This window comes from Solanum stenotomum, chromosome 10 (genome assembly GCF_019186545.1).
Source record: "Solanum stenotomum isolate F172 chromosome 10, ASM1918654v1, whole genome shotgun sequence".
Classification (NCBI taxonomy): Eukaryota; Viridiplantae; Streptophyta; class Magnoliopsida; order Solanales; family Solanaceae; genus Solanum; species Solanum stenotomum.
This window is the reverse complement of record NC_064291.1, coordinates 52,086,550-52,104,044: the sequence shown is the minus strand read 5'-3', so window position 1 is coordinate 52,104,044 and position 17,495 is coordinate 52,086,550. Positions and strand designations below refer to the sequence as shown.

The following is a 17,495-nucleotide window of genomic DNA, read 5'->3' as shown; positions in this document are numbered from 1 at the left end:
AAAAAAAGGCATGACAAAGAGGTTGGAAAATTAATACTGGAGACATAACAATGACTTAAAAATATCATTTTCTCTCCTTATAACTAGTCGCAAATTCTATATTTTAGATCAAAAGGCTCAAATATTATATTTCGTAATTTATTAATGATGGATTCAGGTAAACCCTCAATACTCTGTAGATGCGTCCCTATGCATATGAATGTGTTTCTTTTTTAGGAACCATATTTATTTATTTATTCATTTAAAAGAAAAGGGCAGTCCATTTATGAACAGAAAACAAAATTCTTAAATCTATTATTTTGTCAAATCGAAGGTATTGATTATGAAGTGTGAATAAGAAAAGTCGATAAAATAAATTGCAGTCACTAGTCAACATATCAAGGGCAAATTTGACATTTAAATGTCAAAAACAAACAAACTGGTAAAACCTGAAAGGTTATTTTAGTCTAATTACAACGTGACCGTGTAAGCAGACTTTTCGGACATCAAATTCAAGCTCTTAATCAGAGTAGTCAATTAATTAACTTTTTTTTCCCACAATTACCCCTCTTATTAGCCGCATTTCAATTAATCCTATATGGTATTTCCGTAAATATAACAAAAACTATACCCCTCGAACCCCCATTCTTGAAATATTATCCTCTATATATACCCTTTACACCATCTTAGTTCCAACTAACAGCTTCTTCTTCCTCCCATAACTCAATTGACTTTTTCTCTCTCTAAATCATACAAATATCTTCCTCTTTCTCTCTCTATAAAATCAAAAAATGCAGGTGGCAGCAACACTTCCGGCGACCGGTGTCCATTTTTTTTCGACACGGCGAGCCAGTTTCAAATGCAATGGCTATTCATCACCATTGAAACCAATAACTAGAGCTAGTTCAATAAATGCACAAAGTTTAACAACAATTGCACCAGTAACAACAACTACAGAGATGACGAAAATACATCTCTCGAATCTTGAAAAGCTTTTGCAAAAGGAGGCGAAGCCGGAGCCGGTAATTCAAAAACAGGGGAAAACAGGGGAAAACAGAGGAAAACAGGAGAAAAAAACAGAGGAAAACAGGGGAAGGAACTTGTTGGAAGGGCTAAATTTGTCTAGAATTTGGCCTGAAATGAAAGCAGCTGAAGAAATGTCACCAAGGCATTTGATTAGGTTACATAGAATGTTGTCATCGAAATCAATGGAGTATTCTCCAAGGAACAATCTTGGTAGTAGGTGGAAGGAGTATCATGGTTGTAAAGATTGGTTAGGACTTCTTGATCCATTGGACGAAAATCTCCGGCGAGAATTAGTCCGGTATGGGGAGTTTATTCAGGCTGCTTACCATTGTTTCCACTCCGACCCCGCCACGTCAGCAAATGATAACGCTCACGTGGCAAGGGACGTGTCGTTGCCTGATAGGTCATACAAGGTGACTAAGAGTCTTTACGCCACGTCATCCATTGGACTTCCTAAGTGGGTGGATGACGTGGCACCCGACCTCGGGTGGATGACCCAGAGGTCGAGTTGGATCGGGTACGTCGCGGTATGCGACGATAAAGCCGAGATCCAACGTATGGGGAGGAGGGATATTGTCATCGCGTTGCGGGGAACTGCAACGTGTCTTGAGTGGGGGGAAAATCTCCGCGATGTGCTCGTTCAAATGCCGGGAGAAAATGAATTAGTTGACGCACAACCTAAAGTAGAATGTGGATTTTTGAGCTTGTACAAAACAGGTGGAGCTAAAATCCCAAGCTTAGCTGAATCTGTTGTAAATGAAGTGAAAAGACTTGTTGAGATGTACAAAGGGGAGTCACTAAGTATAACAGTAACTGGACATAGTCTTGGTGCTGCATTGGCTTTACTAGTAGCAGATGACATAAGTACATGTTCACCAAATGCTCCACCAGTCGCAGTTTTTTCCTTTGGTGGCCCTCGAGTAGGCAACAAAGGTTTCGTGAATCGTCTGGAGTCCAAAAACGTTAAGGTGTTACGTATCGTGAACAAGCAAGACGTGATCACTAAAGTTCCAGGGATGTTTGTGAGCGAAGCAATAGACAAGAAACTAAGAGACACCGGAGCCTCGGGGGTGTTGAACTTGCTTGACAATAGCATGCCATGGGCTTATTCACATGTTGGCACAGAATTGAGAGTTGACACAACAAAGTCTCCATTTTTGAAACCTGATGCAGATGTTGCATGTTGTCATGACTTGGAAGCATATTTGCATTTGGTGGATGGATATTTGGGATCAAATGAATCATTTAGACCAAATGCTAAGAGGAGTCTAGCTAAGTTGTTAAATGAACAAGGTGCTAATATTAAGAAATTGTACAAGGGTAAAGATTTGAGTAATCTCAATCTTAATAGAGAATTTATTTTTTCTAGGCCTAGTTGTTTGCCTAGTCCTAGTGTTTTGCCTAGTCCTTCATCTTGAGTTTATTGGGATGAAAGAATATGTATGCTTCTTGTACAAATTTAAGAAGTATATGTTATCTATTTGTATAATTACTATTCCTTAGTTCTCTTCTTTTTTTCTTCTTTTGATGACATTAGACATAACAAGAAAGGTCTAAAATCTGAAAGATTATCACACAAGTTGCATATGAAAATGGATTAAGAACAAAGAATGCAAGAAATGAAGAGATTCAATAGTTATTTTGCTCACTTAGCAAAGAGAAACAAGTATAATGGAGTATTTTTATTTTTTTTGGTTTCTTATCTCGTGTTCGGAGCCCACATTGGAGCCTAACCTAAATGCGGATCACATACTGCAAGGCCCATTCAAGATTGACACTCCAAACATGATTTTCTCCATACCCAAGACTCAAACTCAAGACCTCTGATTAGAAGTGAAACAGTCTCACCATTACATCACAAACCCATGTTGGTTATAATGGAGTATTATTGACAAACGAGTGGAACCACTCAAAATAATAAGTTTTTCTGACTCATTACACGGGATTTTGTTGTTTTACCTAAGATATAGTTATATAATATTAATTTGATTTAAATATTACAATATTAATGATGGTGGAATTTATTAATACACATTCTTGAAAAAAAAGTCAACAAATTAATAATGTACAAAACAAGCAGGGGTGGACCCACCCTTGGCAAGGAGGTATCAAGCGACACCCCTTTGTCGAAAAATTACATTGTATATAGAAGTCAAATTTTTATTTATTTATTTTTTTAAAAAAATAATAATAATAATAAAAAATAATAATAATAATAATTTAAAAAAAAAAATATATATATATATATATATATATAAGTATTGACATCTCTTGACACAAGTGGAAGGTTTTGTCTATAAGATGTTGCAAAAGAAATCAATTAAAGTTATATCATGTTGGGTGTAATCAGCTCCCCCCTCCCCTCTCCCCTTTTTTTTTTTTCTTCTTTGACCTATTTCTACTTCTTTTCTCTTGTTGTAGCCAACCTCTCACACCTCCTCACTAGCTAGCGAATCCTCACACTTTTTTTCCACATGTCTTAACCATCTCAACCTCGCTTCTTCTATCATGTCCGCCACAGAAGGGCACTCCCACCTGTCCTGTGTAAATTGATTCTTAGTTATCTCTCTTTTAATATGCCCATACAATCATCTGAGTATTCTTAATTCTCATCTCTACTACTTTCATCTTCTAAACGTGGACATTCTTAATTGACCAGCATTCAACCACATATAATAGTGTTGCCCACGATTGATCGTTTACCTTTTGAACATCCACACACTAATAATGTGTTCCCTATTGCATAGATTTAATTACAATTCAACCACATATAATAGTGTTGCCCACGATAGATCATTTACCTTTTGAACATCCACAGTCTAATAATGTGTTCCCTATTGCATAGATTTAATTACAATATGATTGACTGTCACTTTATTTATTAATTAATTAACTAACATCAACGCCCACTAGTTTAATGAGCACTTAATCCAAGTACTAGATCCAAATAATTGGTTGGTGTCACCTTCAACGTGTACAAACTAACGCTTATTCAACCTGCTCATAGCTAAATGTCTTTTAGTTTTAAATTCTAAACTAGCCACGTTATAAATATATAATTATTGATAGGATTGCTGTTAAACATTTGATGCTTATGTTTCCTAATAAATTATTTTTATATATATAAGAATAACAAAACTTGAACAAATTGTATATATAAATGTCTATCGAAAATAATATATTTACCTTCATAAAAATAGGAGTAAGTTTGCATATACATTGTCTTATTTAGATCGTACTTATGAAATTACACAAAATATTGGCATTACAATTTTGTGTTTTGTTGGAACCCCCGGGACAATCCACAATCTCTGCTTTTCTAATGAGCACTTTGTGATAACCTACTCATTGTGCAATAGCTCGCAAGCAACACCTGAGATATAAATCGCACTAGAAAAGTCTCATGTGATGAGCTCATGATTGAATAGCAAACGAGAACTAGATTCAATTTCAGATCTCCCCACATCAAAGACTCACCTCTCTGTCACTCAACCATGTCCTTGGCGAGGCTGATATTATTATTATTGTTAAGAAATTGTATATATCGTTAAAAAAAATGTGTATAGTTGTAGAATGGGCATAATATACGGCGCCCACCGTGCATGTATAAACTCATCAATTAATACTTGAAAAGACAAAAAATAAAATAAAATGTGGTTGTACTTGCTGTAAAGATCATGATTTTAAAATTATATTTTAAACACCGAGTAGTATTAAATAATTAAAAAAAATGAACTAGGGATCCATGTGTGTATTTTTATTAATTCTCTACATCATAAACTAATGAAATTTATTGAGACACATGCCTAAATAATTAAGTCTTGTAGGTAGGTGTAGATCCAAAAAGTATTTGAGATAATAACCGGGTCATTTGCACAATGCCCTTATTTTGAGTTGTTTTTAAATTTTGCTCCTTAAAATTATTGGTCTTTTATTTTTATTTTTTTGAGTTTGAAGTAATAAAGATAGAAAATGTCCTTGATAACGAAAAATAAAATAAAAATGAAAATTTGCAAGACATAAGTAAGTTATGCTCAAAAGAAACTAAGCTTAAGAACTTTAGTTACCCAAGTTATGCCTCAAGACATAAATTTAATGGTCAACTTATGACACGGGGCAACATAAGTTATGACTTATGAAATAAGTTCTCTAAAAATCTTGTCTTGCAAATAAGAAATTAGGCTTAAGGCAAAATATTTTCTAATAAGTTTAGTCTGCGAGATTAGTTGTGCCCAGTGAATTTAGGTCATAGTAATTATGGGTACAATGATCTCAATTTTTTTTTAATTAAATTAGAGAATATTAAAAAAATTAAAACCAAAAATCTGAATGGAAAAAATTAAAGACCACCCTAAGGACAATTTGTGAAAAACTTGAAAATAGCCATGCAGTAAAATGGATAATATTTGATGGGCTAAGAGAAGGCCTACAAGAGAAGCCCATTTGAAGAAAATTAAGGACAAATTACTTAACTACACTCCTTTACTTACCTTAATATCCATTTGTCCCTACTTATTTCAAAATTTTCAAAAATCCCTTATTTACCTATGTATCCTGCATGTATCCCGTGCACAACGCTATGTATTCCGCTATGTGGAATGTATCAAACGCTATGTATCCCGTGCACAATGCTATGTATCTCGCTTGTATCCCGTGCACAACGCTATGTATCCCGCTATGTGGAGTGTATCAAACCTAATGTATCCCGTGCACAACGCTATGTATCCCGCTATGTGGAATGTATCAAACCTAATGTATCCCGTGCACAATGTTATGTATTCCACAAACATTATTTTTAAAGGATTTTTGGTAAATAGAAAACTAGAAGGGATAGGATGTTATTTATTACTTATAATATGTGGTTCCTATAATTTATACGAAAATTAATACTTAGAATTCTAAGANAAAAAAATTAAAACCAAAAATCTGAATGGCAAAAATTAAAGACCACCCTAAGGACAATTTGTGAAAAACTTGAAAATAGTCATGCATTAAAATGGATAATATTTGGTGGGCTAAGAGAAGGCCTACAAGAGAAGCCCATTTGAAGAAAATAAATACTTAGAATTCTAAGATTTGATTGATATTCCAATTTTTTTCATATTCCGTTACTCAAAATATTTTTAAAGAATATTTTTTCCACTCAAGGGGGTCGTTTAGTAAAGATAAAATTTGAATCATAGGTTCCTATATGATTAAGGAAAATGAGATTTACAGAATAAGATATGAAAGTATATTTATATATAATGGAAAAACCCAGTAGCCTGCAACTCGTTCAGCTTTCGCTTTTGATAGATTACTTGGCATTAGAATATGTGTATTAACTTTGTTTGATACACTCCTTTAATGTTTGTGTCTTAGTTATACATTCTATTTGATATTATGCTCGGTATGATTAATACATGGAAAATCATAGCATCAGCAACACAAGAGATTTTAAGTCATGCATTAGCATAGTTAGAGATACAATCTCCGCTCAAAATTCTTTTCACATCCTTTCTACCGTATTTGTTGAGGGTGTTTGATCTTAGTTAACAAATATCTTTTAAAAATTATATAATGCATATTATTTTTAATATAACAAACCACAATTGCATAAGAAAGGATCTCAATAGATCTAATGCAAACATAACTAGTGTCAATAAAACTAATACACCATATTTAACACTATTCTTATACACCTTATCAAACGATCTCAAAATTTTAATGAGATTCATCATGTCCTATATATAAATACGAAGTTAAAAATTTTAAATTTATAATCCAAATTATTTATATATATCAAAATGATTTTTGACACAAATACCGATTGATTTTATTGATATAAAAAATAGATCCATACAAAAATAAATAACTTAGAACTTTGATTTATTTTTTTAACCCTAAACTTTGTCATCCTCTTGTTGGTTGTCCACTTTTAACATGAGATAAAAATAAAGTTATAATCCCAAAATAAATTCATTCTAAAATTAATTCCGAATTAGTTAGCCTTAAAATAAAATTTCCCTCACAGTACCAAACATGTCAAATGTTCTATCAACATCACTTTAGAAGCAAAGTTTACTCCTTTTCGTCCCTTCCTTTCTTGTCATGTAATCGCCATTTTTGTATCTCTTACACCTCTTTTTATCGAAAGCCAGATGACATTTCAAGCCCAGAAGTATTGCCTGCAGCTCCATCTTCTCGCCAGTCCCATTTGGTACCCTCCAATAACGTAAAATTTTCAAGAAATGGTCAGTTTTCGTACAAAACAAGACACTCTGAGCATCTTGAAATCGATGATGTGGTACTATCGAACAAGAAAATTACAAGTTTTATTCGATCTGGGGATTTAGATTCTGCGTTTAGAGTTTTCGAGAGTGTGAAGGTTAAGACAGTAATCACGTGGAATTCAATCTTGGCTGGGTTTTCAAGAAAATATGGGTTTCTTGAAGAAGCATGCCAACTGTTTGATAAAATTCCTGAACCGAATGTTGTGTCGTATAACACTTTGTTAGCTTGTTATTGGAGAAATGCTGATATTCAGGCTGCTAAGAGTTTCTTTGATCGAATGCCGGATAAAGATGTTGCTTCCTGGAATACCATGATTTCAGGGTTCTCTCAAAATGGACTGATGGGTGAAGCGGAAGAGTTGTTTCGGGTAATGCCGGTGAGGAATGAGGTTACTTGGAATGCAATGGTAGCTGGGTATGTTGAGTCTGGGGAATTGGAATCAGCATTGGAGTTGTTTAAGGAAGCTCCTGTGAAAGGTGTGATTGCTAGGACAGCGATTGTGACGGGGTATATGAGATCAGGAAATGTTGAAATGGCGGAAAAGATGTTTCAAGAGATGGAAGAGAAGAGTATGGTTACGTGGAACACCATGATTTCGGGTTATATTGAGAATGGGAGAGCAGAGGATGGTATGAAGCTGGTAAAGAAAATGGTGGGATTGGGTATAAAGGTGAACGACTCAACGTTGAGTAGTCTCTTACTAGGTTGTAGTAATTTATCTGCATTGAAATTGGGGAAGCAAGTTCATCAGCATGTCGTGAAGTCCCCTTTGTACTTGGATATGACGGTGGGGACTTCATTGATTAGCATGTATAGCAAGTGTGGAGTTTTAGAGGATGCTTGGAAATTGTTTCGTGAGATGCCAAGAAAGGATGTTGTCACTTGGAACGCCATGATTTCAGGGTATGCTCAACACGGGGAAAGCGAGAAGGCTCTCAACTTGTTTGATGAGATGAGGCGTAAAGGAATAAAACCAGATTGGATAACCTTTGTTGGAGTTCTATCAGCCTGTAACCATGCAGGTTTGGTCAATCTCGGTATTCAATATTTTGAGCAAATGCAGAATAATTATGGAGTTAAGCCAAAACCAGACCATTACACTTGTATGGTCGATCTACTTGGACGAGCTGGAAAGCTAAATGAAGCTGTGGATTTGATAAGAAAGATGCAATTCAAACCCCATATAGCACTATTTGGATCACTTTTGGGTGCTTGTAGGATCCACAGAAACTTAGAAGTGGCAGAGTTTGCTGCCAAGAACTTGCTTAGCCTTGAACCTACAAATGCAGCAGGCTATGTTCAACTTGCTAATGTTTATGCAGCCAAGAACCAATGGGAAGGTGTTTCTAAAGTTCGGAAATCAATGAAAGAAAACAAAGTTATCAAAACACCAGGATACAGTTGGATGGAGGTTGGGAGAGTGGTTCATGAGTTCAGATCAGGGGATAGACTTCATCCAGATCTCGAAAGCATACGCATGAAACTAAAAGATCTCGAGAAGAAAATGAAGTTAGCAGGTTATGTACCTGATCTCGACTCTTCATTACACGATGTAGGCGAGGAACAGAAAGAGCAGCTACTTCTGTGGCACAGTGAGAAGTTAGCCATTGCCTTTGGTTTAATGAAATTGCCACCAGGAATGCCAATTAGGATATTCAAGAACCTCAGAGTTTGTGGTGATTGCCACCAAGCCACTAAAGTTATATCAGCAATAGAAAATAGGGAAATAATTGTCAGAGATACAACTAGGTTTCACCATTTCAAAAATGGAACTTGTTCTTGTGGTGATTACTGGTAAACTATTTTTAAGAGTGACAAAACATTTATTATTGGGAAAGTTTCATTCTTTATTCGATATAAGAGAAAAAGAGAGATTGTTGTGATTTTAGCACGTCTCGTCAGATGTGGTTTGGTGGTGCGGGGTATAAGGTATAATAATCCTGAGATTATTTTTTCCTCTTTTGAATTATTTATCCCATAATTTATACCATACTGATGAGATAAGCTATCACATATACATGATGAGTTAACTTCTCTCGATTGATGTTGATAATCAAAACTTATATGGCGTATGAGATTCAGGAGGAGGAACAATCAACATATGAAAAAACATAAGCATAGTAACACTCTAATAACTAAGATTGCACAATTGCAGATAAAATCATTTTGATGAAGGTCCAAAGAATAGAAAGCAAATACTAGTATTCACCAATATTCCTAGATTTTCTACATATTGTTTATCCAAATAGATTGAAAAGAATGGAGTGTCGATAAAGAGTCGAAAGAAAGTAATAACAGTGAACAGTCTTCCTATCAAGCCATTAAGAGAGACTAATTTTACATGACACATCAGAATCATCATCGAGCTTCGTCCTTTTTCAAGATGAGCAGCAACCGCTCTTTTGGTTGACAGGTTGTCCTCGGATCTGCACAGTTGGAGGTCGTGCATTGTTTGATGCCGGTTGGCTTGCCATTCTACAAAATGCATAAGATATTAAGTTTCCCATTCGCGAAAAGAGCAAACTGTAACTATGATGAAAGTAACGTCAACTGAAAATTCCCAAACCTGTTCTTGATTGAAGCAGCCATAGCCATGAAAGCGTGCTCTACGTTGGTGGCATTTTTTGCACTAGTTTCCATGAAAGGGATGCCGATCTCATCAGCAAAAGCCTACAAAATGGTTGTCCATCAATTAGGATATACAGCTCAACAAGGTAAATGGATCGTTGGACAAACTATTCAAGTAACTAAGTCTTTACGGGGAAAACAATACACTAATGATGGAGTATATTCACATCAAGGAGTGTAGGGGATTGATTACCTGAGCTGTCTCTGTAGAAACCACCTTCTGAGCTGTGAGATCGCACTTGTTTCCAACAAGAAGTTTGTTCACATTATCACTTGCATATCGATCTATTTCACTTAACCATTGCTTGACATTATTGAAGCTCTCTTGATCGGTTACATCATAAACCACCTGACAAAGATGCCATCACAGTAAGACCTCGGGACAGAGAGGATAGTACAATGTCAGAAAACAACATGTGAGGAAACACAAAACTTACAATTATGCCGTGTGCACCACGATAGTAACTGCTGGTAATTGTCCTAAAACGTTCTTGACCAGCAGTATCCCACTGCATATACGAGGGGGGAGACAATGCATCAGAAAAGATATTAGCCTCTCAAAGGAACAAAATCAAACGGAGAATGGATCACAATTTAAGATAAAGTAATATATCTGTAGTAAGTAAGCATAGCAGACTATAGTAAGCAACCAAAATGCACGCAAACTTCTAATGAATGGCCAAGTCAAAATTAGATACTTACAATTTGAAGTTTAATGGTTTTCCCATCCTGATCAACTGTGCGGATTTTCTAGAAGAAAAAAGAAGACAATTGTTACTAATATCCCGCTGAACTATTAAAATGAGACATTACAAAGAACAGGAAGTTTCTCTTACAAAGTCCACACCGATGGTGCTGATGTAACTCTCAAGATATGAATCATCCTGAAAAGAGAAAAGAAGTAACAATAAGAAAAGCAATTTCCTTCCACAAAGATTGTCAATCTTTACAATATAATAATGGGGCAGTTTTAAAAGGCAAATGAACTACACATATGACATTCAAATCGCGAATCAAAGATTAGTTAACCAGAAGCTTTCACCAGTTCCACCCTGCATAAGTTGAACTTTTACCAACCAAAACGAGAAGAGAAAATTACACATAGACAGAGACACAGGCATCTGTCTGCACATATTTTTTCTAATTTGAGGAGGGGGGAAAGCGCAAGAGGAGATAACCAGCAGCAAAAGGGATACGATTGCAAAAATCACAATGCTAAGGAGAAATACTTTGCATATCTGGGGAAACAAGTTCCACAAGCAAGAAACTAATACATACGGTGCAAAAGGAGAAAACTCTTCAGGTGTATGCAAGCATAATGGTCAGATAAATCAACAATAACTTACAGCAAATCTCAAGAGAAGACACGATTTGCCAACACCAGAATCTCCAATAAGCAAAAGCTTGAAAAGATAGTCACTGCAAGTAAGATTATAATGTCAGTTGAGCTACAGAAGTTCATAAAACATCCCGAAAAACAGTTAATTAGATTGATGTAGCACAATATTGACATGGCGATAATTTTGCACCTATTGAGTTAACATCTAGAAAAATAACATATGTTCATCAAGTCCCAAATTTTTAAACAGAAGTTCTTCCTCTACAATTTTCTACAAGTTTTAGCACATAAAACTGGGAAAATGCAGAAAGCAATAACCAATAAATTTAGAATCCTCACATGTCTTAATGGTTTAATTAGAAAGTACAGAACATGGATTTAATATCTTGACATCAGCATCATACAGTCATGTAACCAAGATCAAACTTTTATAATAGAAGCTATATATTAACTCTCACCAAGTGCAGCAAACTTTTAGCATATGACTATTTATGGAAGAGAACACACCTTACATATTACATAACCACGATTACACATAAAAGTTCTCTAAACACATGTCATGAATAGATGAAATTCTCCTTCCTTCATAATTCAGTTCCCAACTTTGTACAATAGCTAATAATTAACCACATAACTATCTAATCTCATTAAAATAAAGCTTAAAAAGATTAAATCACCATATATATAACTATAACTAATGCTTATTTAGGAATAAAAACATGATCTTTCACTAATTCCTAAGTTTTCCAAATATAGTTTCAGCAGTTCCATTCTCCCATCTAAGTTTCTAAGCACATCAACAACATACCCCCGTGTAATCCTACAAGTGGGGTTCATATACGCAACCTTACCCTACCTTGTAAAGATAAAGAGACAGAGACTGTTTCCTACAGACCCTCGCCTCAAGTAAAACATATTGAAAAATTCTAAATACATGATACTAGGAATTTACCAAGTTCACATAATTATAATCCCAAGAACAAAAAAGGGTCAACGCAAATACGGTAAAATCGATCAATAAATATGTTATACGATCTAGAAAATTCCCTCAACCCCACATACAGACAACCATACAGAAACAAAAAAAACCCAACAAAGATGGAAACTTTTGACTCTTTTTTTCTTTTTCAGGAGGCAAAATTGAAACAGATCTAAAAAGGGTTATCAAAAAACTAATTTATGAACAACAAAACAGCAGATACTATTCGAAATTCAAATCCAAAGACAACGAATTTGATGTAAAAAAGGAACAACTTACTATTCTGGATTCATGATGACTAATTAAAGTTTGAGATCGGTGAAGAGAAGGTACAATCAAGGAAGCTATGAATACACCAAGAATTCAGGATTTTCCGGCGGATAACTGACCGGAGTAAAAAAGGGTCGCCGGAGAAAATGAGAAGAGAAAGTTCGGAGAGACAAAATGATGAAATAATGATTTGGCAAAAACAAGTCTCAATTATTTTCTTTTTAAAGAAGCCTAAACTGGCGTGACGTGGCAATTATATTGGTGTGTGCCACGTGGTCAAACAGACTGGCAATCAACAAATTACTAAAATTTAGCCTTTTTTACCCTTCGTTGACTGATAGTTTGTGAATTCATAGAGGTTGATTACTATTTTTATATATGACGATTTTATTTTTAATTTCTTTTTACTATTTTTATCAATTTCAAACTCATGTAAATTTATAGAATTATGAGACTTTTTTTTTCATAAATAGATTCAAAAATATTATTTTTAAAAAAAATAAAAAAATGTACGATTAATAGACTATTGAAAGGAATCCAACAACACTAACTTAAATAATACGATATGGTGTCATGTTTGATAATAATGAGTGCTCATTCAATTTGAATTCGAGATCATAATTTTAAAAGATCACAATTCAAAAGTCAACTATTAACATTACAATATGTATGAATGAAATCCCATTGATATGCAGATTTTATCCTATCATTAAGTTATCAAAATGTTCAGATAAAAATTTACACAATATTTGATAAACAAAACCTAATTAGCATAATGTTTGTTTTGTTTTTTCATTTATTTGAATACTAGTATAAAGAAAATACAAAATGACAATAACTATTGTATCTTACAACATGATGGTAAATTTATTTTATTTTATTTCTATTACTTCCAAATGAAATTTTTAAAAAAAATTATAAAGGATATATTGGTAATTTAATACAAGGCTTTCTACCCTTCTGGAAATTGGGATGGCAGCAGACAATTGGGAATTTCTTAGAAGCGTTATTTACGTGTACGCATTTTGCCCCCATCAAGTTTTGCCAAATAAATTATTCCTTCCGTCCATTTTTAATTATCGCAGTTCTTTTTAGAATCAAACTATAAGAATTTTGATTAACATTTTACGATACATTTTTTCATCGTATTGCTATGTAAAACATTGCAATTTATAGTACTTTTCATATAGCTTTTGAATATCTAAATTTTTTGTTTAAAATATCATTAATATAATCTAATTTAACTTTAAAAATTAATCAAATTGACTTCGAAAATTGTTACATGACAATTAAAATGGACGGAGGAAGTATCAACACACTAAATTTTTCACAAAATATAAAGGGATTCATGGACCCTATTAAATTTTGCCAGAAGAATTATCAACACGCTAAATTTTTCACAAATTATAAAGTGAAAATTATTAAATTATCAATAAAAGTTTTTTTTTTNCACATTTTTTCATTGTATTGATATATAAAAAATTGCAATTTATAGTACTTTTCATATAGCTTTTGAATACCTAAATTTTTTGTTTAAAATATCAAATTAATATATTCTAATTTAACTTTAAAAATTAGTCAAATTGACTTTCGAAAATTGCTACATGACAATTAAAATGGACGGAGGAAGTATCAACACACTAAATTTTTCACAAAATATAAAGGGATTCATGGACCCTATTAAATTTTGCCAGAAGAATTATCAACACGCTAAATTTTTCACAAATTATAAAGTGAAAATTATTAAATTATCAATAAAAGTTTTTTTTTTCCTCACATGAAAGGGAATTAAGTCAGCAAAAAGCAAAAATAACGTACAACAAGAATAAAGGGATTCATGGAATCTTTTTAATTGGTCGTGATAAATAAATTTGTAAGACTCTTAAAGTGATAAAATGAAATCGACTGTTATTAAAGACCTAAAAATATAAAGGAAATATCTTCAAATGATCGTAAACTAATAATGATTCCAGAAGTCTAAATTAGATAGAGTTAGGCCAACGTTAGGAATAAGTGAAACACAAACCTTAGTTATCACGATAGTTAATTGTAAGGTGACATTTTAATTTGGTTTTTGTTTACTTTTCAAAGAAGCTTTTTGTAAAGTAACTTTTAGAGAAAAGTTTTATATGAATTGTTTTTTGTGACGATCTATGTTTATCTTAAAGGAATCTATTTTTATTTAAGCAATTGAGAGGAATATTTCTTTTTTAAAAAAAGGTACTCCCTTCGTTTTAAAAAAATGACTTAGTTTGATTTGGAACGGAGTTTAAGAAAAAAATAATAATTTAATCTTATGGTTCTAAATTAAAGTTATGTCAAATGTGTCAAAATTGTCATTTAATCTTATGATCTTAAACATGACGCATGGAAAGTTAAAGTTAAAGTATTACTATTAAAAAAAAAAATGAGTCATTCTTTTTTAGATAAACTAAAAAAAAGATTGAGTCATTCTTTTTTAAATCGAGAGAGTATAAAAGAGTACAGAAGTGGAATGCGCTGTAAAAGTGCCAAATGATATGTAGCAATAATTTGCTCTTAGAATATAAAAATTGTCCTTTACCAATAAAATAATGTACTCTTTCTGTTCCATATCAGTTATTCCTCCTTAATTATTTGTTTATTTTTAAATTGACACATAATTAAGAAAATAATTAATGACATAGTGAGTTTATTATTTTACCCCTATTAATTATGAATTGGATGAAAAGTTTTACATTTTTCAAAGTAATTAGTCATTTAATTGAGGATATAATAGGTAAAAACAATTGTTCTTTCTTGATTTGTGAAAATTGACAAGTAATTGGGGACAACTATAAAAGAAAAAGTGGACAAGTAATTAGGGACAGATGGAGTAATTATCAGGAGTTATCAAAAGTATTTATCTTAATTTATTTATCAATTTACCAAATTAAGATTAAAAACAAACATAAAAATCATATTTGTATGTTATAGCTATAGTTTGCATAATTGCGCTTCATAACAAATTTTATATTTGCTATGGAACTTTTGATTTGTATAATTCACTAGATACATCCAATTTTATACAAATTGATCAATTTTCTATAAATTCATTTATACGTTGTAATTTGTATAATAAGATCTGTATTTGTATAATTATAAGTGTATAGGACGAAAATATATGTATTTGTATTTGTATATACACTTTTCTCTCGTTTTATACAAACACAAACACATTTTATACATTTGTACACCGAATGAGTAATTGTATACCGAAAATGGCTAATTGTATACCGAACCAGATGACAAAAAAATGGGACGTTTGCTGCGAATTACGAATAAAATAAACTATGACTATAACATTTTTTAATTAATAGTTTGCTATTTCATACAATTTTCCCTTAAAAAAAATAGTTATTTTTATTTTATTTTACTCAGTTTTAAATGTTTTAAAAATAAAATTAGCTTAATCTTGAGTTTAATTTATTGAAGGGAGATTAGAATAAATAATAAAAAATAAATTGCCAAATGATATGTCGCAATAATAATTTGGCCTCAGAATATAAAATTGTCCTTCACCAAAAAAGAATGTTGTTTGTATAGATATCGCACTTCCTATTTCTATGCCATTACATGATTATGTTTTATTATACTACATATGAATCTTTATTTGAAATTTTAACACTTCATCCAATAATAAGATAAAAAGGAAAATGACAAATATACCTCTGAACTATTGTAAATATGCAGATACCTTTCGTCATACTTTTGCGACATTGGTGTCTTTGTCGTCCAAAAACTAGAGCATATATGCTTTAGTTTTTAGACGACAGAGGCACCAATGTCCCAAAAATATGACGAAGGATATTTGCATACTATTTACGATAGTTCGAGATATATTTTTACTTTTTCCCTAAGATAAATACTCTATGAAATGTATAATTCTCAATAGTAATTAAGATTTAAGTCCATCGATATATTGTGCATGACAGATTAAGAGAGCCATCTTACGGAGCAGACCTTTTTCTGACGTGATCATCTCATTTTCTTTATCTTAAACAACTCGACTATTGATTAAACAGAAAATGGTCAAAATTGCCCCTGAACTATGCGAAATAGACCACTTATACCCTCCATTACATTTTGGGATCAAAAATACCCCCGCAGTTATCCCAGGAGACCACAAATTCCCTCAAGAGTTAACACCCCAATTTTTTAGTGACGTGGCAAGCCACATGGGACTAATCCCTCCACCTAAGCATTTTGCCAACTAAGATTCACTACAAAAGAACTTGACTTTTAGTGGCGACAAAGTCGCCACAAAATCCCAAAATATTGCCACTAAAGGTTATGAGTGATTTTTAGTGGCGACTAAGGCTCCAACAACCATTCGCTAGTAAAACCTATTTTTTCAACAAAAAAATATGATAATTAATTTTCGATTGCGACCTAATTTTCTAAAATAAATAACTTGCAATATCCATATTAAAAACATCCAATATTATTACGAAAAATAATCAAAATTACTTCTCGATTCAAATCTCCTACTATATATATATAATGCATCATTGTACATTTTATACATTTACATATGACATAAAAATAAAACATATAGTGTCTTCAAACTCCTACTTAATCGATATCATATTTGGTTTTTTAAAAACAATGAAGAAAAAAACACAAAATTAGAATTTAATGTTAAAAACTTTTAGTGACGATTTTCTGGGCTTTTGTGGCGACTGTTGTTGCCGCTAAAGGTCTAGTTCTTTTGTAGTGAATCCTAGTTGGTAACGCTTAGGTGGAAGGATTAGTCCCACGTGGCTTACCACATCAACAAAAAATTGGGGTGTTAACTCTTGAGGGTATTTGTGGTCTCTTAGGATAACAGCAGGGGCATTTTTTATCCCAAAATGTAACGAAGGGTATAAATGGTCTAGTTCATATAGTTCGGGGGCAATTTTGACCCTTTTCCGTTGATTAAATGGAGTAATTCAACTACTCGCTTTGTTACAGTTTATGTAACTTACTTTTCTTTTTAGT

General features: G+C 32.9%; 3 protein-coding genes across 7 annotated transcripts in view; 2 read left to right on the top strand and 1 right to left on the bottom strand.

The window, feature by feature from the left end:
• Positions 1–679: 679 nt before the first annotated feature.
• On the top strand, positions 680–2,477 carry LOC125878312 (phospholipase A1-Ibeta2, chloroplastic-like). The gene has a single exon (XM_049559537.1). The coding sequence runs from the start codon at positions 771–773 to the stop codon at positions 2,421–2,423; it is 1,653 nt and encodes a 550-aa protein (XP_049415494.1). The 5' UTR covers positions 680–770; the 3' UTR covers positions 2,424–2,477.
• A 4,352-nt stretch (positions 2,478–6,829) lies between these two features.
• LOC125878311 (pentatricopeptide repeat-containing protein At4g16835, mitochondrial) lies at positions 6,830–9,204 on the top strand. Its single transcript, XM_049559536.1, has one exon. It carries the CDS (start codon positions 7,034–7,036, stop codon positions 9,074–9,076), a length of 2,043 nt encoding a protein of 680 aa, XP_049415493.1. The 5' UTR covers positions 6,830–7,033; the 3' UTR covers positions 9,077–9,204.
• Positions 9,205–9,415: 211 nt separating this feature from the next.
• Positions 9,416–17,495, bottom strand: part of LOC125878333 (GTP-binding protein YPTM2) — a 182,990-nt gene continuing 174,910 nt past the window's right edge. For all 5 annotated transcript variants that reach the window (XM_049559566.1, XM_049559568.1, XM_049559564.1 and 2 more), the window contains exons 2-9: positions 12,504–12,527; positions 11,253–11,325; positions 10,743–10,790; positions 10,609–10,656; positions 10,344–10,415; positions 10,100–10,255; positions 9,845–9,948; positions 9,416–9,753 (exon numbers count right to left, since the gene is read on the bottom strand). In XM_049559566.1, coding sequence (XP_049415523.1) covers positions 9,657–9,753; positions 9,845–9,948; positions 10,100–10,255; positions 10,344–10,415; positions 10,609–10,656; positions 10,743–10,790; positions 11,253–11,325; positions 12,504–12,517 — 612 coding nt within the window. In that variant the 5' untranslated portion in view covers positions 12,518–12,527 and the 3' untranslated portion in view covers positions 9,416–9,656. The remainder of the gene's footprint in view (positions 9,754–9,844; positions 9,949–10,099; positions 10,256–10,343; positions 10,416–10,608; positions 10,657–10,742; positions 10,791–11,252; positions 11,326–12,503; positions 12,528–17,495) is intronic.